The 24,968-nt window shown below is 41.0% G+C and overlaps 1 protein-coding gene across 1 annotated transcript; it reads right to left on the reverse strand.

Moving 5' to 3' along the window:
• On the reverse strand, positions 1-24,541 carry LOC142216792 (uncharacterized). The gene is made up of 14 exons (XM_075284856.1): positions 24,416-24,541; positions 22,425-22,643; positions 22,164-22,254; positions 21,998-22,074; positions 18,302-18,412; positions 17,212-17,271; positions 14,456-14,612; positions 10,389-10,587; positions 8,637-8,715; positions 7,330-7,419; positions 7,180-7,252; positions 7,025-7,092; positions 1,838-1,965; positions 1-121 (listed from the first exon to the last, which is right to left on the reverse strand). Exons 1-14 carry the CDS (start codon positions 24,539-24,541, stop codon positions 1-3), a joined length of 1,599 nt encoding a protein of 532 aa, XP_075140957.1.
• Positions 24,542-24,968: the final 427 nt, after the last annotated feature.

The raw sequence follows: 24,968 nt of genomic DNA on the forward strand, positions 1-24,968 counted from the left end.
TCACATACTGCTGAGGAATGTATGATCCAGATTGAGGTAGGTGGTGATGAACTCAGGAAAATCTCTTTTTAAAACAATTTCCATGAATAATTCAGCTGCTGTTTGTAGTCTTGCTTTCTGCCTAAAAACAAGTAAAACACATTTATTGTGGGGACTGAGATTTTATTTTAATACAAAACAATACAAATGAGCAATATGGCGATATATCAAAGCTTTATGATGCGATATCCAGTAAAATTACATTGAGGACAACTAGCATGTGTGCTTTACCATCTGAATGATCATTGACCAAAATAAATCTAATTGATGTTTATCTCTTTTTAAGCAACAGCGAATCCTTTGTTACTCCAAAAAAATAATACCTAAGAAACAGAGGCCTCAATTCACAAGGGAAAAACACAGTTTGACACCAGTGACCCTAACTCGTCTATCTGTGGGACTCGGTTCATATGCCGGGTTCTGGTGACAGGTTCCCTTTAAATGCATTCAAAAATTGGTCCAAAATTATGGCTTACAATTATGGCCACAAGTAAGAAAACTAATAGGTGAAATAAACTTAACACTAGAGTCTAGAGATGCAGATCTAAAGATGCACTATTGCACTAAACTGTTGTACGAAGCTACACACGTGGACAAAACTGTTGGTGCCCCTCGTTTAATGAAAGAAAAGTCCACAATGGTCACAGAAATAACTTGAATCTGACAAAAGTAATAATAAGTAAAAATTCTATGAAAATGAACAAATGAAAGTCAGACATTGCTTTACAACCATGCTTCAAAAAAAACAAAACAAAAAAAAACAACAAAAAAACTCAAGAATCAGGCCTGGACAAAAATGATGGTTCCCTTATCTTGATGTTTTGTTGCACAACCTTTTGAGGCAATCCCTGCAATCAGACGATTCCTGTAACAGCCAATGAGACTTCTGCACCACTCAGCAGGTATTTTGGGCCACTCCTCATGAGCAAACTGTTCCAGTTGTCTCTGGATTGAAGGGTGCCTTTTCCAGACGGCATGTTTCATCTCCTTCCAAAGATGCTCAATAGGATTTAGGTCAGGGCTCATAGAAGGCCACTTCAGAATAGCCCAATGTTTTCCTCTTAGCCATTCTTGGGTGTTTTTAGCTGTGTGTTTTGGATCATTATCCTGTTGCAAGACCCATGACTTGTGACTGAAACCAAGCTTTCTGACACTGAGCAGCACATTTTTCTCTACAATTCCTTGAAAGTCTTGAGATTTCATTGTACCCTGCACAGATTCAGGACACCCTGTGCCAGATGCAGCAAATCAGCCCCAGAACATAACAGAGCCTCCTCCATGTTTCACAGTAGGGACAGTGTTCTTTTCAAGATATGCTTCATTTTTCCATCTGTGAACATAGAGCTGATGTGCCTTGTCAAAAAGTTTGATTTTTGTCGCATTTATCCATAGGACATTCTCCAAGAAGCTTTGTGGCTTGTCAACATGTAGTTTGGCAAATTCCAGTTTAAATTATTTCTGTGACCATTGTGGGTTTTTCTTTCATTAAACGAGGGATACCAACAATTTTGTCCAGGTGTGTATTCTAAATTTGGCCATTAAGTGACATTTTGACATTATACAACAGGCTTTACAGTAAAGTCTCGCCACAACATTTTTAGACAAAAAAAACAACAACAACACACTACTGGGTAAGGAGATATTTTACTGGTTTTGCCCTTGTATATGGGCTGGCATAGAAATGTTTGCAGGCAGTGAAATCATTCCCAGAAATATGTGAGACAGCAAGATCTATTTTACTTTCTGCAAACTGATAGCAGCCTTTCCCTGTTTGCCATGAGAGCTTGTATTTACTTACAGATCAGGGAGCTGTGACTCATCCACCAGCTGGCGCTCCACTTGCTGTACTAGGGCATGCACCAGACCCCTTGTGACTATTCTGTCATCATCCTCTAATTTCACCTGGTGTCGTATCCACTGCCAGACCTGTACACAAAGCAGAAACAATGCATGGAAATGTAAAATAATCCCTTTAAGGTCTGCATGTCCTCTTTTGGTTCTGTGCATATAAATACATGTACATATAGTGAGAAGCCTATTAAAGATACTTTCCAGAAAATTTACAAATTTTAGAATACAAAAACAGCAGCAGAAGATTGGTGATCATGTAGCTCAGTACTTACAGTAAATCAGTCTCATATATGTCAGGCTAAGGGTGCATTCACACTGAGTAAACGCTAGCTTATTTTGTAGAGTAAAATTACACTTGTAAATTTTGCTATCCCATTGACTTCATTACATTTTACAGGCGTATTTTTACAGGCGTATTTTTACAGGCGTATTTTTTACAGGCGTATTTTTACACTTGTAAAAAAATATCATTAAAGTCAATGGGATAGCAAAATTTACAAGTGTAATTTTACTCTACAAAATAAGCTAGCGTTTACTCAGTGTGAATGCACCCTAAGGATCCTTGTAGTGAAGTGCAGTTAAAAAATGCAGTAGAAAAAACTGTGAAAACGCATTGCATTTTTCCCAACCTTTTAAGGCTTATGTTTCCTGTCTGTATTAGGGAACAATGTCAACCTCCCGAGGTGCTGTCATGGAGGATGACTTGAGAATCCTCCTTGACATCGCCCTTGTTATTTTTGACCATTTGTAGATCACTGGCGTAAGGAAGGAGAGTAGCAACTTTTAAGCTCTTCTGTGCCCTATCCCTATCAGGGCATTATGTCAACCTCCAGCGGTGCTGTCATGGAGGATTCCCAGAAACCAAATCACTGGTAACATTCTTCAATGTTTTTTACTCAGTTTTTGCTGCCCTTTTTCTCTACATTTTTTTCTTCCCCTTTTAAATATATAGGGAAAAATGCTTGTGATTCAGCAGCTAAAATAAAAATAATAAAAATAAAGTTTGTACTAAGACCTCATGCTGGTACACTTTTCAGCCTCCAGGGGGTGTCTATACCTTTAATCTCTCTGAAATTTCATGAAATGCTATCTTGAGCCTACTTTCACACTTGTATTTAGGCTGCTTTAGCAATAACTATCTGTCTTGCAAACTATAAAAAAAAATATGAGACATTGTACGTCAGTGTGTTTCTGTGTTCTACCCATGTCCGATATGTATGCCGTTTTGGGTTTTTTTTTTGCATGTGAAATATAGGATGCTATCTGCTTTATTTTTTAGCAACCATCTAGCAATGTATTTGTGAAAAAATAAATAGAGCGCAATTCACTATATAAATAAGATCAATGACTCTACACCACAACCATGGGCATAAGTAGCAAAGACTTGGCCCCATAGCAAACTTTTGCAAGCCCAAGTCACCCACAAACACGATATAGTACCTCCTTTCCTGGCCTTCATGCGTTATAACACTCCATTTACACACACTATAATGTCCCAAAGTGGCCTCCAGACAGTATAATGTCCCATAACAGCCCCTTCACACTATACAGTCCTATGAAAAAGTTTGGGCACCCCTATTAATCTTAATCATTTTTAGTTCTAAATATTTTGGTGTTTGCAACAGCCATTTCAGTTTGATATATCTAATAACTGATGGACACAGTAATATTTCAGGATGGAAATGAGGTTTATTGTACTAACAGAAAATGTGCAATATGCATTAAACCAAAATTTGACCGGTGCAAAAATTTTGGTACCCTTATCATTTTATTGATTTGAATACTCCTAACTACTTTTTACTGACTTACTGAAGCACAAAATTAGTTTTGTAACCTCAGTGAGCTTTGAACTTCATAGCCAGGTGTATCCAATCATGAGAAAAGGTATTTAAGGTGGCCAATTGCAAGTTGATCTCCTATTTGAATCTCCTCTGAAGAGTGGCATCATGGGCTGCTCAAAACAACTCTCAAATGATGTGAAAACAAAGATTGTTCAACATAGTTGTTCAGGGGAAGGATACAAAACGTTGTCTCAGAGATTTAACCTGTCAGTTTTCAATGTGAGGAACATAGTAAGGAAATGGAAGACCACAGGGACAGTTCTTGTTAAGCCCAGAAGTGGCAGGCCAAGAAAAATATCAGAAAGGCAGAGAAGAAGAATGGTGAGAACAGTCAAGGACAATCCACAGACCACCTCCAAAGAGCTGCAGCATCATCTTGCTGCAGATGGTGTCACTGTGCATCGGTCAACAATACAGCGCACTTTGCACAAGGAGAAGCTGTATGGGAGAGTGATGAGAAAGAAGCCGTTTCTGCAAGCACGCCACAAACAAAGTCGCCTGAGGTGTGCAAAAGCACATTTGGACAAGGCAGCTTCATTTTGGAAGAAGATCCTGTGGACTGATGAAACAAAGATTGAGTTGTTTGGTCATACAAAAAGGCGTTATGCATGGCGTCCAAAAAAACAGCATTCCAAGAAAAACACTTGCTACCCACTGTAAAATTTGGTGGAGGTTCCATCATGCTTTGGGGCTGTGTGGCCAATGCCGGCATCGGGAATCTTGTTAAAGTTGAGGGTCGCATGGATTCCACTCAGTATCAGCAGATTCTTGAGAATAATGTTCAAGAATCAGTGACGAAGTTGAAGTTACGCCGGGGATGGATATTTCAGCAAGACAATGATCCAAAACACCGCTCCAAATCGACTCAGGCATTCATGCAGAGGAACAATTACAATGTTCTGGAATGGCCATCCCAGTCCCCAGACCTGAATATCATTAAACATCTGTGGGATGATTTGAAGCGGGCTGTCCATGCTCGGCGACCATCAAACTTAACTGAACTTGAATTGTTTTGTAAAGAGGAATGGTCCAAAATACCTTCATCCAGGAACTGATTAAAAGCTACAGGAAGCGACTAGAGGCTGTTATCTCTGCAAAAGGAGGATCTACTAAATATTAATGTCACTTTTCTGTTGAGGTGCCCATACTTTTGCACCATTCATATTTTGGTTTCATGCATATTGCACATTTTCTGTTAGTACAATAAACCTCATTTCAATCCTGAAATATTACTGTGTCCATCAGTTATTAGATATATCAAACTGAAATGGCTGCTGCAAACACCAAAATATTTAGAACTAAAAATGATTAAGATTAATAGGGGTTCCCAAACTTTTTCATAGGACTGTATATGTTCCACAGTGGCCCCTCCACATAATGTAGTATAGTTTTCCATAGCAGCCTTTCCACACAATATAATGTCACATAGTGGCCCCTCCACACAGTATAATGTCTTACATTGGCCCCTGCACATAGTATAATGTCACACAGTGGCTCCTCCACACTGTAAAATGTTCCATAGTTGACTCCTCCACACATTATAATGTCCCACAGTGGCTCCTTCACACAGTATTATGTCCCATAGTGGCTTCTATGGTTTTCATTACAGATATTGTAAAAATTTTGGTTTTGTAAGTAATACAGTTTTTTTATGTTTGCTCACCTCCCCTGGTCCTCAGATCATTAAACTTGAGGATCTAAAGATACACCCCCCCCTCCCCCCGCAGAAGCCACTGGCCCCCTGTAGCAGCCGTTATGACAGTAGTTTCACCACTAATATCAATGCAAGTCTATGGATCTGTGAAAAAATGGATGGCATCCATGTATCATCCATTTCTCATAGACCCAGAAACATTGAAATGCACAGGAGATGTTAAAAAAGTGATAGTTTTTCATGGACAGATCATGAACAAAGGACAGCACGTGGCCCACAAATAAGCAGGGTAGAGTACTGTCAGTGATAATCACTGGCATCACACGTCCACAAAATGCTGATGTGTGAATACTGCCTAAACTCCTAGGCTCCTTGACAGTCTACTTTGTACACAGTGATGCAGGAAAAGCTGTCAATCACTGTGTTTGGGCAGAGTGAACAGGACTCTAACTGTCTCTAATAGGAGTCTTGTCAGGATTTACTCTGCTTTTAACTTAGAAATCCTTCTCCTAATTATATAAACCTACTAGCATCTGCCCGCGACTTCATCCGCGTGTTGTTGGCGATGATCTGTTTATATGTAGCCAATTGCTGTTGTCTCGGCTCTGCTACATCTCTGCATATGCGCAGAATATCCAGCTGTATGTGCATCTCTGCATAGGCGAGCATACTTAGCTGTGCTAGAGCTGTGCCCAAACTCTGCTACATCTAGCAATTTGGCTTACAGGGGTTTTCTTATGGCAGTTTCTCAGCAGCTTCTGTGTTAGAAATGGCTGAACGATTGTTGCTGAAATTTGCCACAGTTGAACCCCACATTCCCCCATCGTACTCACAAAAACTGTACACCCGATATACTCCTCTTGCCCACACACAGGCTGCATGTTCGCTACTCTCCTGACCTTCCATGAGACTTCATTTTCTGCAGCTTCCACACTCTCAAATTTCATCCTATATAGCTCTGCTCATAAAATAGTGTGTAGCTCCGCCCACACAATAGCGTGATCCTATCCGAGAACGGCTCAAGGACCTTTAATGACATCATCAAGGGTCCTTTAGTGTAGTCTGAACATAAATTCATTCATAGCAGTCGTGCAGCCATGTGATTTCCCGGGATAATAAGTAGCCTATGTTTTAATCGAGGTTACAATCTAGTATATACTAAATTTCAGGCAAATCTGTTCAGCCGTTTTTGCGTGATTGAGGAACAAACATCCAAATACACAAACTTTCACATTTATATTAGTAGGATATGTCACAGAGCTCAATTTCATAAGGCTCCGTTCCCACGGAGTAATGCGCCATTCATTCGACATGTAAACACGTGTCAGAGTGAGGTGCTTCAAAACAGATCCCATTGATTTCAATCGGTGCCGACTTATGTGTGCTACACATTGAAATCAATGGGAGGCTTTATTTATAACCCATTGACTTCAATGGGTAGCGCGTGTAAGCCGGCACCCATTGAAGTAAATGGGATCTGTTTTGAAGCGCCTCGCTCTGACATGTGTTTACGTGTCTAAATGAGCGGCGCGTTACTCTGTGGGAACGGAGACTAACCTGTCATATCCTGCTCATAGAGTATACAACAGAAATCAATTTAAAGTTCACTTTAAAGGGTATGTCCATCTTTAATGCATACCTGAGATCGAGATATTTCAGCTGTTGCCGAGTCTTCCACTTTTCCACAATAGAAGAAATGGCCTTCCCCTAACACATAAAAATATAGAAAAACATATCATAATGCTATAAAGTAACATGGGGAAGCGTTGTTTAAGGCAGGATAATAATGTCTACCTTTAAGCCAGGCATCAATGAATAGTATGCCGACCGCAATGTTATATTTTAGGCCAAACAGTGTGACACCTCCCTGAGGAATACAAAAAAAACCTCCTAAAGCTGTTGCTCTTTGGAATTTGCAGAACTCTCCCAATGACTTGTACTCACAGCAGGCATTATAAGTAAGTCAGAGCGGGAGATTCTCACAGATGGAATGACATGGAGCTGGTTGGGTCCACTGGTGTGCTGCTGGAAAAGCTAAACAAAAGGTTTACAGGGTAAATGCCTCTTCATGGAAAAGTTGTTCTTCTAACATAATCATCAAATCAATAAATCATAAAAATTATTTTATTAGAAATAAGCTTTCTTTATATTTTTCATATTTTTTTAACAGTTTATTCAATACAATGTGCATTTCTTTAGTCCCACAACATGAGACATGACCAATGCCACTGCTGATAAAAGTACACAGCAAACCTTTTGTATCTCATTGTATTATGCAGTTTAATACTGACAGGCATATTAATAATAATAAGCCATGGAAAGAATGCTATGGAATCCTATTTGTTATTGACTCTCTCTGTTGAGAGTGTGGTAAAAGGAAGTGGATAAAAGAATAAAAGAGACCACTGAGATGCTACTGACTGCGGCAGCTCAAAATGGAGCAGCTAAACAGCCATGTGCATGAGAACGAGTTGGGTACTGATTCCTAGAAGTTTCTGTAACAAATATACCTTTATTGTACTATTATATTAGTCTTATTTACACTAATTATGTATCCACATGTTCAAGCTGCTACATGTGGTTGAAGCTCCATCCATCCACAGTGACCAATGGCAGATATTTGGAGATAACACCTCATTTAAAATCATGTGGCTCTTGGCTATTGCTTGAGGGCACGGTGTATGTGGAGGCACCCAAAGGCCGGTTGCAGACAACCGTGCTGTAATTGGCCTGCCGTGAATTAAAAGAACCGGCTGCACACTGGGGACACAAGGATGTCCCTGTGCGCAGCCCGTGCATGCGCCGTGCTTCCATGGCTCCTTTGATTAAATGAATAGAATCCACAGAAGCTGATAGAAAAGAATGGGTCAGTGTGCTATCCATGAAATACACGGATAGCACACTGGCCCACACCACAGTCGCCTGCAACCGGCCTAAGGTTGAGGCCTCGTTTTGCAGAAATGCATCTTTTTTTTTTTTTGCAGAGTTTTCTGCATTTTTTGAGCAAAAGCCAGGAGAGGATTGAGCAGAAGGGAGAAGTATTACAACTTCTTGTGTATTTCTCATTCCTTTTATAGCCATTCTTGGCTTTGGCTCAAAAAATGCAACACAAAAGATGTGTTTCTGCAACATGGGGCCTCAGCCTTAATCTAAAAATGTGGCACTCAGCAAACCTGGCTCTTGTAACAGAATTAATTGTTTAGAAATATTCATGAATATATTAGATATATTTACAGTAGAGATGGTCGTACCTTTTGCATTGGTTCAACCAGGTCAACATCATATACCATAAACCCATCCACTCCAGCATTTATTTCAAACAGTTTTAACCTGAAATGCACAGACATGAGATTATTACTAAAATACAGTCTTATTTGAGAGATAGAGATGAAACATAAAATAATGAAGGAGCCAGGCTTATCATAAAATAGGTGAGGTTTGCCTTAAAGGTAAACATCTAAAACTGCCTTAGGCCGGGGGCCCCACGTGGCGTGAATGCCAAGATTTGCCCGCAGTGGAGACAATGCAGGAAAGATCACAGCATTTTACAGTCAGGGCAAAGTGGATGGGATTCTAGTGAATCCCATGCCCACTTTGTGGGAAAAAACGCATTGCAGACACTCTGTAAATTCCAAAGCCGGTTTTAGAAATCTCAGCATGTCAATTATACCTATGGAAACGCCAACAGTTTTCTAATAGGTATATTTGAAACAGAAAGTCCACAGAGGAAACCTCTGTCAACTTTCTGTCTTAAGAAGTGCGGGAAGAACCGTGATGTTTTGCCACCATAGTTTTTCCAGCAGCACTTTTTTGCTGTGGAATGCCAAGTGGGGGCCTTAGCCTTAAATAAATAATTACCATAAATCATAACTGTGCAAAGAGTAGACCCCCCAACCCTCCAAAAATCTACACTACCGTTCACCATTATACCGTTAGTCGATGCCCAACTACCATAAAATAGATATCAAAATTTACAATAGAATCTGAAAACACTAACAAAATGTCTATTTTATGGTAAAACTATATTATAATCTGAAAAAATACCTACAAATTTTTCAAGCAACAGATTTAGCAGAGTTAACCCAAACCTGTGCTGCAACATAATATCTCATCACAGAAGACAACAAAAAAACAATGAAAAGTCATTGGAAAAACACTTTCTTCTGTAATAAGATATCACATTGCAGCAGTTTAACCAATTCCAGAAGTTTGGCTTAACTCTGCTACATCTGCATAAGTCTAGAAATAAGTCTCTAAAAAAGTGAAAAATATTTATATATAAAAATAAGAATATAAACGTGGACTGCTCACAAAAACCACTGCAGAACTCAAGATGCCTGAGAAGTAGAGACTCAGCCATTTTCGTGAGGGACTGGGGTTGAGGGTTGATGAACTAGGAAATCTGTGATAATAATATGGCAACATTGTCTAGTCTGAGATTGAGCTTAAAAGGGTTGTCCCATCTCAAAGATCCTATCTATACTGGTAGCTTATATAAATTGAAGACTTTTCCTAAATATTTTGTTTTAGAAATTCTGCTTTGTTTGCCTGCAATGTGACCTTATTACTTCCATTGTTTACAGTGCGTTGCTATAACCACAGACCTGTAGGACAAGTGATGTCACTTACTCAGTACCAGCTGGACAATCCAATTGCACTTTGCTGATAATTATCTCTCTAAGTAAACACACAGATAACACTAAGTCTATTCTGTACAATAATCTGCAGATTATCTGACCCGCAGAAATGTTGTGTGTCCTGTTCAGCAGGAGGGAGGAAGAGTGAGAGAAATACAGGAAGAGAGGAGCAGACACTGCAGACAGCCTGGCTGAGATGGGAGAACCCCTTTAATCTTGATCATATGCCATAAATATAATAACACAGATGAAGAGGCAGGAACTAAACCCATTAGAATTTTTTATGTTAAATCATGGTAGAATTTATTTTTAATAACTACAACATGACTGGGTTTATACAATGTGGTACATAGTCTCAGATCTTACCGTGTTACAGCTGCAATAACATTGTTATACTCTACACTATATTTGTCTTTTGGCAGAAGAAGGGCAGCCATTCCTCCTGTAGCTAAGGCTCCTCTTTGATGGCATGTTTGCACCAACAAATCCATGTAACTTTTAAGAAAATGTTTCTCCATATTCACATACATACTGCGATCAGGCAACAAGAATTCTGGACGGTGGCCTAAAATATTACGAAGTATTAAAAACTTGTATAAGATAACAGATTAAAATGCACAGCATAAATATCAGGATAGCAAGGGATGTCATTAAGGCCAGGGCCCACGAGGCCAAACCGCAGCGTTTTACAGTCACTGTGTGGTGGATGTGATTCTAGCAAATCCAATCCTTACAGTGCCTGAAAATACGTGCTGCGGACACGCTGTGATTTTGCAACTTTGGAAATCGTAGTATAATTGAAGCAGAAATTCCGCAGAGGAAACCTCTGCGGACCTTCTGTGAAAAGCGCTGTAGGACACTAACTAAACAGGTTTTCTGGTTTGAAGATCCTACTAATCCTACTAATATTTTGTGGGTTTGGATGTATGTTCCTCAATCACGCAAAAACGGCTGAACGGATGTGCCTGAAATTTGCCACATACATAGATTGGAACCACAATTAAAACATAGGCTACTTTGTTATCCCGTTAAATGACCTCACTTCACACCCGCTACGAATGTATTTAAATTCAGACTACACTAAAGGACCCGTGGTAACGTCATCACAGGTCCTTGAGCCGTGCTCAGATAGGATCATGCTATTGGGTGGGCGCAGCTACACACTATGTTGGGGGTGAAGCTATATAGGATGAAACCAAACAGTGTGAAGCTGCCAAAAATGAAGTCTCAAGGACGATCAGGAGAGTACAGCACATGTAGGCTGTGTGTGGGCAAGAGGAGAAGATCAGGTGTAGACTTTGTGTGAGTATGACTGGGAATGTGGTGTTCAGCCTCTGATGGGGAGGGGGGGAACTGTGGCAAATTTCAGCAACATCCGTTCAGCCATTTCTAACACAAAAGCTGCTCAAACACTCACATAACCAAACCCCTGTAATCAAAATTGCCGGATGTAGAAGAGCTTAGGCAGCGCTGTACCACAGCTCAGTAGGCTCTCCATATGCAAAGATGTACATACAGCTGGATATCCTGCACATATGCAGCGATGTAGCAGAGCCGAAACGCGGGAGCAGGCAGATCAAACTGTGGCAAATTTCAGCCACATCCATTCAGCCCTTTCTAATACACAAGCTGCTCAGACAGTGACATAAGAACACCCCTGTAATCCAACTTGCCAGATGTAGCAGAGCTTAGGCAGCACTTTAGCACAGCTGAGTAGGCTCTCCATATGCAGAGATGTACATACAGCTGGGCATGCTGCGCATATGCAATGATGTAGCAGAGCCAAGACGCGGGAGCAGGTGGATCATCGACAGCAACTATTGAGTAAATATAAGCGGATCATCGCCAACAACAACACGCAGACGAAGTCGCGAGCAGATGCTAGTATCTCATAAATGACCAATTTATAGACCAGGCCATCAATATAAGATTGGTAGAGGTCCAACAATAGCACCCCCACCCATCATCTGTTCTTGGCTACCTTCATTGTCGGAACATACACAGAGAATGTGCTTGAAACAGATGCAATGTGAAGTACTGCTGCTCCGCTCTTGTTCAAGTGAATAGGATCTGATGTTTAGTGACTGCAGCCATTAGACAAAGAATAGAACAATCTGTTTCTGCCCATTCTCTGCATATATCTGGCAACAGAGGAAGCTGAGAAGAGCTGATCAGTGTAGGTGCCAGGTGTCTTAAGGATAGGTCATCAATATCTTAAAAGCCTGGAACCCCCTGATAGGGACATCAGTGGATCCCTCCGTATGTTGTAGAGGTCCTAATTAGAGATTAGATCGCAGGCCTGGAGAAGTCACACGCACAGCTGATGGTGTACCAAGTGAATTCTAATTTTATTGTAAGAAAAAGGTAGTTTAAATACATTACAGACAAAGAGCTGGCTTGGCTATTCTAATTAGTATAACATGATTGGTTATATATTGGCTGAGGCTCATTATAACTTTCCAAACTGGGATGGACTTTCCCATGAAACAAAGAAGGATTCAAAATACTTATGTGTGAGCTAACATCCCAGACTATGTCTATATGTATATATCATGACAAAAGAGATAAGATGACATGCTCCAACCTAATTAACAATAAGCTACATAAACTCTGTGTCTATACACACTCTAAGTGACCTTCATATACCATAAAATATGACAGAGTGCCCAGATACCATAAGATTAATACTTTTGTTTGTTATGTGTCCATACATCATGTAAAGGAGATAAGAGATATACAAAGTCAGCTGCATCTTCTCAAAATGAGGCCCTTGAGAGATAAGGATTAGCAACCTATGCATTAACGTTCATTATCACATTCCTTAAAGTCTAACAAGGGGCCTCCTTGACTTAAGCAGAAAAATACATACTTATACAATTTATATGTGAAAGAGTACAAGATGGCTGCCAAAATACAAGATTAGAGGATTTGACTCACACCCCATTAGGCTGAAAACCCACATTGCGAAAATGCAGTGTTTTATATTACCTGCAAAGTGGATGGGATTCTGGTTAATCCCCTCCACAAACCGCAGGAAAAAATCTGCTGTATTTTTAAATATTGCAGCATGTCCATTATACCTTCAGAACCACAGGCGTTATCCATACAGTTATAATAGGGGAAAAAAAGTCTGCAGAGGAAAGCTCTACAAAATCACAATGAAAAAGCCGCAATGCGTTTCCGAGCGTTGTTCTCTGCTACGCGGGGCCTTAACTGCAAGGTGTCTAATAAGTAATAATTATAACCATTCTGAAAAATAAATAAATAAAAAAAGAGATGCAATTGATTTCTTTAAGATGTAATGTAATGTGTAGTGTCAGCCTAAAGACTGCTTGATAAATATCAGGGTGAAGGGGTTTCAGGCACGTTGTGTTATCCATGACTGAAGTGTCTGGCAATATTCCCCCCTCTCTATTAAATAAACATGCACACTCAGCCGAATGTGTTTATGAGAAGGTCGGAGGAGATAAATGCGGTCAAATAACTTTTTAACAAACAGCTTTTTTGTCTCTGTGGTCAGCTTTACAGCATCAATAAAATCCCGAGGGAGATTTAGTGGCCGATTTAGTAGCAGTAATAGGAATATATCCTATATAGTAAATTATACCTTATTCACACAGTATCCAGCATATACTGTATATATAAACTAGTGAATGGAAACCAGTGGAGAGTTTCTGCTTTTATTTTACAACCTGACATTTAAAAAACTCAAATAAATGTATTTTATTTCTGCATTTACACTAATATATAAAAGTTTAATCTCTTCTTACATCAATTTACGTACAGTTGAGACCATGACAACATTTGGAATAGGCCCCTGTGTCAGCTCCTTGCAATGCAATGGTGAAATATTACTTTGGCTTGGGCGTAACATAATAAAAATATTTCTTAGCATTCTTTGATCCTTTCATATGCTAATAGGACAAATAAGATAAAATAAAAGGAGATTTGTTTGTGAGAGTCTCCCTATTACTCAAGAGAAGAAAAGATATTTTGAACCCACAAATATAACAAGGCTATTTCATTAACAATAGTAATAGTAATAACTGACACTTAAACCTTATTTAAAAAAAATACTAAACTATTTTTTATTGTGCCTGGGGTTCATCCACATAGATTGATACAAGGGTTTTTGTATTACTTTATGTATCATTGTTTTTCTAGGATTTGATATAAGAGTTTGTATATGAATTGTACACTTTCTGAATTGTTGTGGTGTTACCTTTTGTGCTGTGTGTGTAGCCATGACCTTCCATCCTCTGCTTTTCTATATGTCTCTAATGGAGTAACTATTAGCTAGATTTGTTGGGATTAATAAAGACTGATATATTTTTGTTTGAATAAGGTCAATGTGTCATTTTTGGGGTAAATATCTAGGCAAATAAATTATTCTTTTCGTTTTATATTTGTTCATTTCATTTGTTCTCACTTACCAAATTTGTTCACAAAGGAGGCCGCGTAATCCCAAATGCCACAGTTCAGACCAGCAGAATGGTCCTTCAGCTCATAGAGGATTTCTTCCATCTCAAATGATGCCAGCACACTTTCAATCAGCACCGTAGCTTTAATGCTTCCAGGTGCTAGACCTAACTATAGGGTTAATGAAGAGACATACTGTCAAAAGCCACTCTGCTTGTGTATGAATATACAAAGTAAATAGGACCTGTCAAATCTTCTTTTTCAATTTTGAAAATCAGCCATGATTTCCTTATAGTGGCCGGGATATCTTCTCATACATGTAGTGTCCCTGCCTTATAACATAGCTACAAAAAGAAAATCATGGCTGGGTTCCTGACAAGTCTCAAACCATAGAAAGTTTCTGCATTTGTGGTCGTATCTATTGGCAACCGATCAAGATAAGATAATGTTCATGGGAATACCCCATTAAAAATTCTAGATCGTCTTTTCTTACAATTCTGTATTGAGCTGTTCCTCGGTTATTCATCCTTACAACTAATAAATAAATTGACAACTGGTTGTTGTCAGTTGAGGTGTGTCCCTACAAAGCCTGATATTGGTCAATCAGTGTTAAACAAAACACCCCTTTGACAAAAGGAATAGTAACCCCCATTTGTGTACATATCCAAACATTTTCAGAAGAAATGACAGAGGAACAGAACAAAATAGTCATCTCTTTTTATGTGCTGGAGTAACCCCAGCAAGTAATGGGCCCTATTTACTTACTGCTCTCCACTCCTGCACACAGCCACCTGCGCTCTCCCTTCTGCGGAAGCGGAAGGTTAGTGAGGCTGCAGCCCGTGAACCCCAACAAACACTGCTATCATTATACTCTGGGCTCTTTTCAGACCCCGGAGTATAATGATCTGAGGGCCAGGGGGAGGTGAGAGAACATAAAAAACACTGTAACTTACCTCACCTGTGCTACAGCAGTATTTGGGCCTATTTGGTGACGTCCCCAACGTCATGTGGGCCAGGCCGGTGTCATTATAAGTCGCAACAACTTGCACCCGGCCCTATGGTAGCCGGGGCCCCCTTTGGACAGCAGGACAGTCTGACATTTTCTGTTCCACTATCCAGGGCAGTGGGTCTGGTCTGCACCAACTCATCAGCATTCGAAGCATACTGATGAGTTGCCGTCCGCTCCCTCATTCATCACCCGGCCACTGTTTTTGCTTCCGGGATCCTGGGAGCAGAAGGTGCAATGTAGTGACATCCCTTACATTGCGCCTGTTGCTCCTTGAAGACTCTGGGACCAGAGACAAAAGTGTACCGGGGAACGGGGAAAGGTGAGTAATAAGGTAACAAGTAATAAATTGGTTTTTTCTTTGATTATATACAGTGGGGGACATGAAACTGTGGAAGCAATCTGGGGGGTGGGGGGACATGATACTGTGGGGGAAACCCAAGGGGTGACATGACATTGTAGGGGCAACCTGGGATGTGGGGGGACATGATACTTTGGAGGCAACCCCAGGAAGGGGGGGACACATGACACTGTGGGGACAACCTGGGGGGACATGACACTGTGGGGGCAACCTGAGGCAGACATGACAGAGTGAGGGCAACTTGGGGGGGGGGGGGTACATGACACTGTGGGAGCAACCAGGGGGGTGGTGGATATGAATCTGTGGGGAAAACCTGTAGGGGGACATGAAAATGTGGGAGCAACCTGGAAGGGAACATTATAAGTGGCATTATGGGACCACTAGGGAGGCATTAATCACTAAGGTGTGGTATACTATGTGGGGGCCATTGAGGGGGCATTAGAATTTGTGCAGACCAGGAATTTCTAGGTGGTGGTGATGGGGGGGGGGGCAGTTATGAAACACTTACACAGGGCCCACCAATATCTTAAAACGGCCCTATATGGCATAACACTGTGTGTGCAGGGGCCACTATGGAGCTACAAAACTGTGTGTGCAGGGGCCACTATGGGGCATTATAGTGTGGGCAGGGGTCATTATGGGGCATAATAGTGTGTGCAGGGACCAATATGGGGCATAATACTGCATATACAGGGGCCTCTGTAGGGCATAATATTATAAGCAGGGTCCATGGTAGAACATTATACTGCTTGGAGGGACCGCTATGGGACTTTATACTGTCTGGATGCCACTTTCAGGCATTATAGTCTGTGTAAATGGGTTTACACGGGGGGGCCCATTATTTGCTAGTTACATCACTGAGTTGTGGCACATTCCCTTTAAAGTATCCAAAAATCATGCATTAGAAAACAGAGACTATACACAATAGTACATATAATTCCAGCTCTGATATGTGTAAATGCTGAAGAAAAAAGATTGTACTAGTATACTCCAATACTTAATCACATCTGCAAATTGCCAAGTATAATTCAAAAGGTTACAACATCTTTTTAACTATTATTAGGTAAAAGATTGTATTTATCTTTATCACTTACTGTGCTGTACAATATCAGAAAAATGTGTCTGCTTTCTTTCTAAAACAGCACCTCACCTGTCCATGGGCTGTGCATGGTACTGCAGCTCATCGCTATTCACTTCAATGGAGTTGAGCTGCAGTATCACACACAAAGTTTAGACAGGTAAAGAAAGCATCCATCTTTTTCTAATCTTGTAAAACTCCTGTAAAATAGAAAAGAGCAACTTGTTATATCTCCGACTGATTCTACATTAAACAAATACATATCTAATTCTTGGTTATGGGAATGTGCCCGTAACATGACTCTCACAAATTGCTGCCACATCACCTTTTCTTCTGTCCAGACAAATATTTGATTCCAGAGTCTGGCCTCTAGAAAGCTTTCTACCTGGAAAGAAATATAGAGACATATTTATGTTTACTTCATAGAATTGCAATATTGTATTGTAGTTAATTATAATCAGAGACATCTCCAACATGTCCTGTCAATGAAAATCCAAGTATCAGCTGTTTGGCTCCTACATGAAGAGGAAGAGGCAATACTGGGGCAGATTTACTAACCTAAGGCAACATTCACATCTGCGAACACTGTCTGACAAAATTCAGTTTCTCCACTGTCACTATGGGTTAAAAAACGACACCTGTCAAACCACATTAGAATCAATGGTGTTTGCTGGGCTCTGTCTGTAACACTATTTTAGGGGACCGCCTCTCCATTGTGAACCTAACGTAACTGTTTTAAAGATTTATTTGATGTTCTGAGCCACAAAGCCATTCACTAACCTGAACTGTTAAATGTTGAAAGGGTTATCCCTGCCTGAATATTGATGGCTTATTCTTAGGGAGAATGCAACACCACTTATCAGCTGCTGTCAGCCCAGTATACAGATCCAGGGTCAGACGGCTCCATACACTGTATAGTGGCTGTGCTGAGCTACTCAGCTCTCATTCAAGTGAATCTATCCCTTTTTAAGGCTTATCTTAATTCCCGGAAATATTTTGATAGCAGGAGTAAGGCCGGGTTCACACAGGCTTTTTTTGGGCCGAATTTTGACGGGGAATTCGCGTCAGAACCCATGTCAAAAACCCTCCTCCCATTGAAATCAATGGGAGCCGGTCATTTCCTTTTTCTGTGAGCGGTTTGTTCCCGCTCACAGAAAAAAAGAAGTGAAATGTCCTTTCTTCAGGCAGATTCCGCTGCTCATTGAGCCGCGGATGCCCGCCTGGCGACACTCCCTCCCGACTAGGCCCATTTATTTGGGCCTAATCCGGAGCGGAATGCCATGACTGGATGCCGATGAACTGCACTAGCATCCAGGCACGGCTAGCCGTTTTTTGGACCGGAATCTGAGGTGGCCTCCACATCAAATTCCGGTCCAAAAAACCCCGTGTGAACCCGGCCTAACAGTTTAACCTACCTTAGATAAGTAGAAGAATGGCCCAGATTCACTCTCATACAGTGTTCTTCCAGTGTGATACACAAGTAGACCATAATCGAAGAGGGGCCCTGGGATCTCTCTACCATTTATCTGTGATGAGAAAACGATAAGTTGTATCACTTTGTTGAAAGGAGTTAACCCTTGAATGTAGCCATATTTAAAGTTAAAGACATTTAAAAGTGAACCATGTATGGAAGAAATATTGCAAAGTAAGAATGCTTTCAAAAATAGATGTTTTATTTATTTTTGTCAATTAACAAAAGTAAGGAAATGAGCAAATGAGAACGCAAAATCACATCAATATTCGGTGTGATCTGATCAGCATCATTGTAGCACCCAGGGATTACATGAAGAGACAGAAGAATATGAGCAAGCCTACATCCACAGAAGATCTGTGCTTAGCTCTCCAAAATGTCTGGAACAGCCTCCCTGCCGATTTCCTTCAAAATCTGTGTGCATGTGTACCTAGAGGAATTGATGTTGTTTTGAAGACAAAGACTGGTCACAGCTATTTGGATTTAGATTTCTCTTTTGTTCATTCACATTGCATTTTGTTAATTGGCCTAAATAAACAATTAAAGAGGACTTTCATGTCCTCCTGTCGGCTTTCTAGCGGTATATAAAACTGCATGTGCAAGAGGACATGAAAGGTCCTCTTTAAAGGGGTTTAAAGAAACGGAAAACGGGGAGAGACACTGAGCACCAATATAGTGTAGTATGAAGATGATGAAGTGAAATATTATTCACTATAGATTGGCCTCTTACCTTCTCGTGTTGTGATATTGTCACAACACCACAACAGCATATATTATAAACCCAAATGGTATATGGCAGCAGCTTTTCCCCGTCCACTAATCTTGGTAGCGTAGAAACACTTCTCAAGGATTCTTATGATATATCAGGATAGACTACCGTTCAGTTTATATTGCACATGAGAAAGAGCTCTGCCCGAAACGCGTTGTGCGTAATATAACTGTCGAAGAATCCTTGAGAAGTGTTCAGTTGTGCGTGCCTACTCCCCACTCCTCCCTTCCTGATCCGTTATACCCTGAGGGACTCCTATTGCTCTTTAAAGGGGTTGTCCAAGTTGTAGGATTTTATGGCCTATGCTTAGGATAGATAATACATTTTGGATCAGTGACCTGCATTAATCAGCTGTACTATATAAAATACAAAGAAGGAAACCAATAATGTAAGTCCCTTTATAGTGGTCAGATGCCAATACTGCAGCTCAGCATCCATAGCTACAGTACTGGCATCCAGCCACTATGCAGGGCGTACAGCCAACTGCTTCTTACCCTATATTGTGTACAGTACAGGTCCCATAAGTGACTTTGTACAGCTGATTGGTGCGGGGGCATGGCCATTGGCCTCTACGACTACAAACTATTCTAAGGTTAAGCTATGAAATCCTGATTCTGTTTTTGAAAGCAATCTTACTTTGCAGAATTTCTCCTTAGTCCTTTCATGTCCTCTTAGATATTCGGTATTATATACTGCTAGAAGGTAAACAGTCAGCTTTCCCAATATGTGTCCCGGTGCTGGACATATCGGTGACATTAGTTTTTGCTCTGATATATCTCCTGACTCTCAGAAGGTTAGGCCCAGGCCCTACAGCTCAGCGTTATTGCTGGGCTGTAAGGAACACCCCCCAACCCCCCCCCCTTCCCCGACACTACAAGTCTATGGAAGAGTACTGTCAGGGGAGCCTTCTTCACAGCCCAGCAATGATGCTGAGCTGCAAGGTCCACCCTTCTGATAGTGAGGATATACAGTATATTGGAGCCAAAACTAATGGCACCAATATCTCCATCATTGGGAAAGCCATCAGCTTACTAGCGGTATATAATACATCTATGAGGACATGAAAGGTTCTCTTTAATACTTTAAACTATATCAATTTAGTTTGGGTTGGTCCTGGAGATATCTTGTTTTGTCCCTGCACAAACATATAATAGCTGCTGGTTCATGATGGTTTGATGTCCCAGATGTGCTCAACTGTACTCCTGTCTGGGGAACAGGTGGGCCAGTCCATAGCTTCAATACCTTCATCAGCTGACACACTCAAGCCACATGAGGTCTGTCATTGTCCTGCATCAGGAGGAACCCAGGGCCAATCGCACCAGCATATGGTCTTACAAGGGGTCTGAGGATCTCATCTTGGTACCTAAATGGCAGTCAGGCTACCTCTGGCGAGCACATGGAGGGCTGTGCAACCCTCCAAAGAAATGCCACCCCACACCATTACTGACCCACTGATAAACCGGTCATGCTGAAGGATGTTGCAGGCAGCAGATCACTCTCCAAGGCGTCTCCAGACTCTGTCACGCCTTTCACATGTGCTCAGTGTAAACCTGCTTTTATCTGTGAAGAGCACAAGGCATACCTCCCAACTTTTGAAGAATCGAAAGAGGGACAAAATGTGCGGCGCGGGTAGCGCGATGCGGCAAATTTAGCCCCGCCCACTTTTGTGTTGACTCCGCCCACTCGTTAATTTTTCATGTGCCCGTACACAGTATAATCCTCCTACGGTCACACGTAAATTATATGTCCCCCCTCTATCTCTCCCCCAGTTTCATATACACCCTTCATCTGCCTCCAGTTTCATGTCCCCCTTCCATCTCTGCCCCCAGATTCATGTCCCCCATCTCTGCCCCAAGTGTCATGCCGTTCTCTCCTTCATCTGCCCCCAGTTTCACGTTCCACCTCCACATTGAACTTACCTTCTCCTCCGCTCCCTCGCCGCTCTCTGAGCGCCTCTCTCGCTGACACATGTGGCTGAAGCCGCATATGTGTTCAACTCAGAGCTGCATCCTCTGGACGCAGATCTGAGTTTAAATCGGGACATGCCTCCCTCCAAATCGTGACTGTCCCGTGGTAATCGGGACGGTTGGGAGGTATGCACAAGGTGCCAGTGGCAAAGTTGCCAATCTCGGTAATCTGTGGCAAATGCCAAGCGTCTTGCACGGTGTTGGACTGTGAGCACAACCCCCATCTGTGGACATCAATCCCTCATACCATCCTCATGGAGTCGGTTTCTAACCATTTGTGCAGACACATGCACATTTGTAGCCTGCTGAAGGTCATTTTGCAGGGCTCTGGCAGTGCTCCTCCTGTTCCTCCTTGCACAAAGGCGGAGGTAGCGGTCCTGCTGCTGGGTTGTTGCCCTCCTACAGCCCCTCCACATCTCCTGGTGTACTGGCCTGTCTCCTGGTAACTCCTCCAGCCTCTGCACACTACGCTGACAGACACAGCAAACCATCTTGCCACAGCTCGCATTGATGTGCCATCCTGGATGAGCTGCACTACCTGAGCCACTTGTGTGGGTTGTAGAGCCTGTCTCATGCTACCACAAGTGTGAAAGCACAACCAACATTCAAAAGTGACCAAAACATCAGCCAGAAAGCATTGGTACTGAGATGAGGTCTGTGGTCCCCACCTGCAGAACCCTCCTTTATTGAGTGTGTCTCTGTAATTGCCAATAATTTCCATCTGTTGTCTATTCCATTTGCACAACAGCATTTGAAATTGTCAATGTGTTACAATGTTTTGCTTAAGTGTTCCATTTATTTTTTTGAGCAGTGTATAATATAGTAAACCATATTACACTACAGGCAATGTCTTGTCCACAACACATCAGAGGCTATGAAGGGCAAATACTGTAATATACATTACCAGAATATTGTGCTCTACCATATTCCAAGCCCGTGGCCGGAGCATTAACACAGGGGCCTCAGAAATTGGAGGTAAACCTGCAGAAAAAAGGTAATACATAATATAAATTTAAGACAGGCTGAGTTTTATTACTATAGCAGCTTGGTGTACATTTCATCTTCATTACCTGGTATCTTGCCATGAACAAACTGATAAACATTGAAAATCCCCTTGATCTGATTGTAGAATGTCGGACAGTTGCCGTCATCAAAATCCACCTAAGTGGTAAAAAAAGACTTTAAAGTAGTACATATCTTACAGCCGCAAGAAACTACTGCGTGATAAGAATCCCATTGTTAAATCTATTGTATTTGTGGTCAATACAATAGAAGTCACTGTCTAGTATCCTAGAAGTCACTGTCTCATGTGCATACAAAAGATTTTCTACCTGTATTCCTTGAGCAGAGGACATCAAACATCTGTGGAATCTTTCTGTTTGGTATGGTGCTGTATCTCCAATATCCACATGTCTGTTCTGAAGTCTACGGGGCACAGCTGCTACTTTCCATGTTGAGTTATTTCTAATGTGTGCAGTGTCCGGTGAAAAATCAGGATAGCCATTGGTTAAGTCAAGCTCAACCTTTCGTGCTGTTCGCTTCCACAAAATCTGTAAACAGGTCACAAAAAATAGAAATTTCCAAAAGTCTTAGCTTTATGACTACATATGTCAACAAGTAACTACAACCTCTTCATGATCTATAGCTATACCTCTGTTTCTGAGGTTTACTTTGTCGATAGGCATACAGAAATATGGTTCCATGTGTGTGCTTCTTTAGACTGAGGTCCCACTTTGTGGAAAAGCAGCTTTTTTAGTTGCAGATTTTGTTGCGTTTTTTTGAGCCAATGTCAAGAATGACTACAAAAGTAAAGGGTGATATATAAGAAGTTCTTATACTTCTCCCTTCTGCTCAGTTCACTCCTGGCTTTGGCTAAAAAAAAACCGCAGCAAAATCTGCAGCAAAAAAAAGCTGTGTTGGACCTTAGCCTTAAAGTTTTTTTCCAGAGAAAAAAATATTAACTAAATCTGTCCAAACATTTCCTATATCTACATATTACACAGGTAGCAAAGAGAAACAAGGACTGGGCAATCTTGGAACAGAGCAGCACGAGAACAGAGGAGGTAAAAGCACTGTTAGCTCTTTTTTATGTCCTTCTGATCAGTATATACTGTAATATTATTTTTATCCCCTGGAAAACTCCCCTTCAACAACAGTAAAATCTGAACAAGTAAATGATGTATTGGAAAACAAAAATCATTACTAATACTGGACATACACATATCCGATCTGTAGAAAAATAGGTAGGGGTCCATTCACACAGAGTTTTTTGGCGAGGATTTTGGTGCTGAATCCGTGTCAGAATCTACGTGGAAAAAAAGTCTACGCATAGAGTTCTATGGGTTCTGCTAGCTTTTTTTTTTCCGCTAGCAGATTTTTTCTGCTAGCGGAAAAAAAAGCTTCCATCAGGCGGATTCTGCCTGCAAAAACCAATGCAGTCAAATGGGAGGCGGAAAATCCACTTGGAATTGGCAAAAACCACTAGCGGTTTTGTGCTGGAGGAAAAAAAAAACATTTCCTAATTCCTGAAGCGGATTTTTTCCTTGCCAAAATCCTCACCAAACAACTCTTTGTGAATGGACTCAAAAGCCCCTGTAAAACTCTTATCCACATGTAAACAAAGGATCAGAGACCTGCCAAGCTGCCCCCTACATACTCAATAGCAGGTTTGGCTGATAATGACTGAAATGAATGGACAACTTTAGTCATTGCTATGCAATTGAACGCATCCAACACATCAGCTGTCAGTTTCGCTCCAACTGTTTTCAAACCTAGTAAAAAAGGTATCTTCTGGTTAACATCTCATGGTTTACTATACCTTGTCACCAAACTGTTAGGTAATAACAGGCTACATCTCTGTTTTCAACAGTATTCCAGAGCCAGAGACATGAACTAATCTTTTGAATGAACTATATCATAGGCTCTCTGCTGTCAGGTGGGTGGTCCCATTCTTTCTGCTCCAACCAAGGGCCGCCCACTTGACAGTAGAGAATCTAATTATCATATTGGGTGGTAAAAGTGGCAGAAATGATTGCTCAGGAACCATAAGAAGTAGATACCAACATTTTAACTGCACTGGAATCAGCAGAGTGAGACTTTATCAAGAATGCAAAGTTAGTGTTGATGGATGTGGTCTAAGGTCCTCTTTCATATTAGTCAGTGACTCAATATGAAGAACTACAGCAGCTGAGGTGTATTTTATAGGAAATAATTCACTACCTACTACAACCTTGACATAAGGAATATTTTTGCAAAGACACTTTCAATAATACATTACAAGTCTGGGTGGATACATTGTAATACCACTGGTGATATGGCTCACCTTGTCAACATCATTATTGAATGCAGAAGTGAGCTGAACTAGAAACTGGATTGCATCAGGAGTGAGGAGTGCATGGAACTCTTTTTCCAGACCAAATGGAGGCTTACTTAGTTCTACGTTATCCATATCCTAGAAAACATTCAGTATTGTTCAGTCTACAATATTGGTCAGTTTACACAGTGCACGGATATACTTACTCATATGTACATGTATAAAGGTGCAATTTTAGGAGTACAGTACTTTACTATATCATTTACCAAAGCAGATGTCAGTGGTTCAGAATAGGAGATTGTCATCACCATGATCAAATTATCAATACCAGATCAATTGCATCCTGATTTGCACCACTACCGATCAATTGCTACAACCACCAAATCTGAAGACAGCTCCATACACTATGCAATGGCCGAGCAACTATATTACAGCACAGCTTGCATTCACTGCATGTCAAGCCTGACTAAATTGTTTTCAGCAAAAATAATAAAAATACCAGCACAAAGGAGAAGGAAACACTGTCAAGCATTTGCTTTGTAGCTCTGTTGCATCTTTTTTT

The sequence above is a fragment of the Leptodactylus fuscus genome, chromosome 1, assembly GCF_031893055.1.
Source record: "Leptodactylus fuscus isolate aLepFus1 chromosome 1, aLepFus1.hap2, whole genome shotgun sequence".
Classification (NCBI taxonomy): domain Eukaryota; kingdom Metazoa; phylum Chordata; class Amphibia; order Anura; family Leptodactylidae; genus Leptodactylus; species Leptodactylus fuscus.

Bases quoted from the DNA above. Each gene is read 5' to 3' on its own strand.
- LOC142216792 (XM_075284856.1), bottom strand. From the start codon at position 24,541: ATGGATAACGTAGAACTAAGTAAGCCTCCATTTGGTCTGGAAAAAGAG. The intron at 14,613-17,211 runs GTGATGTGGCAG...TTAACCCTATAG, and splicing joins TTGTCTGGACAGAAGAAAAG to TTAGGTCTAGCACCTGGAAG. The intron at 1,966-7,024 runs GTATGCATTAAA...CTTTGTGTACAG, and splicing joins CTGAAATATCTCGATCTCAG to GTCTGGCAGTGGATACGACA.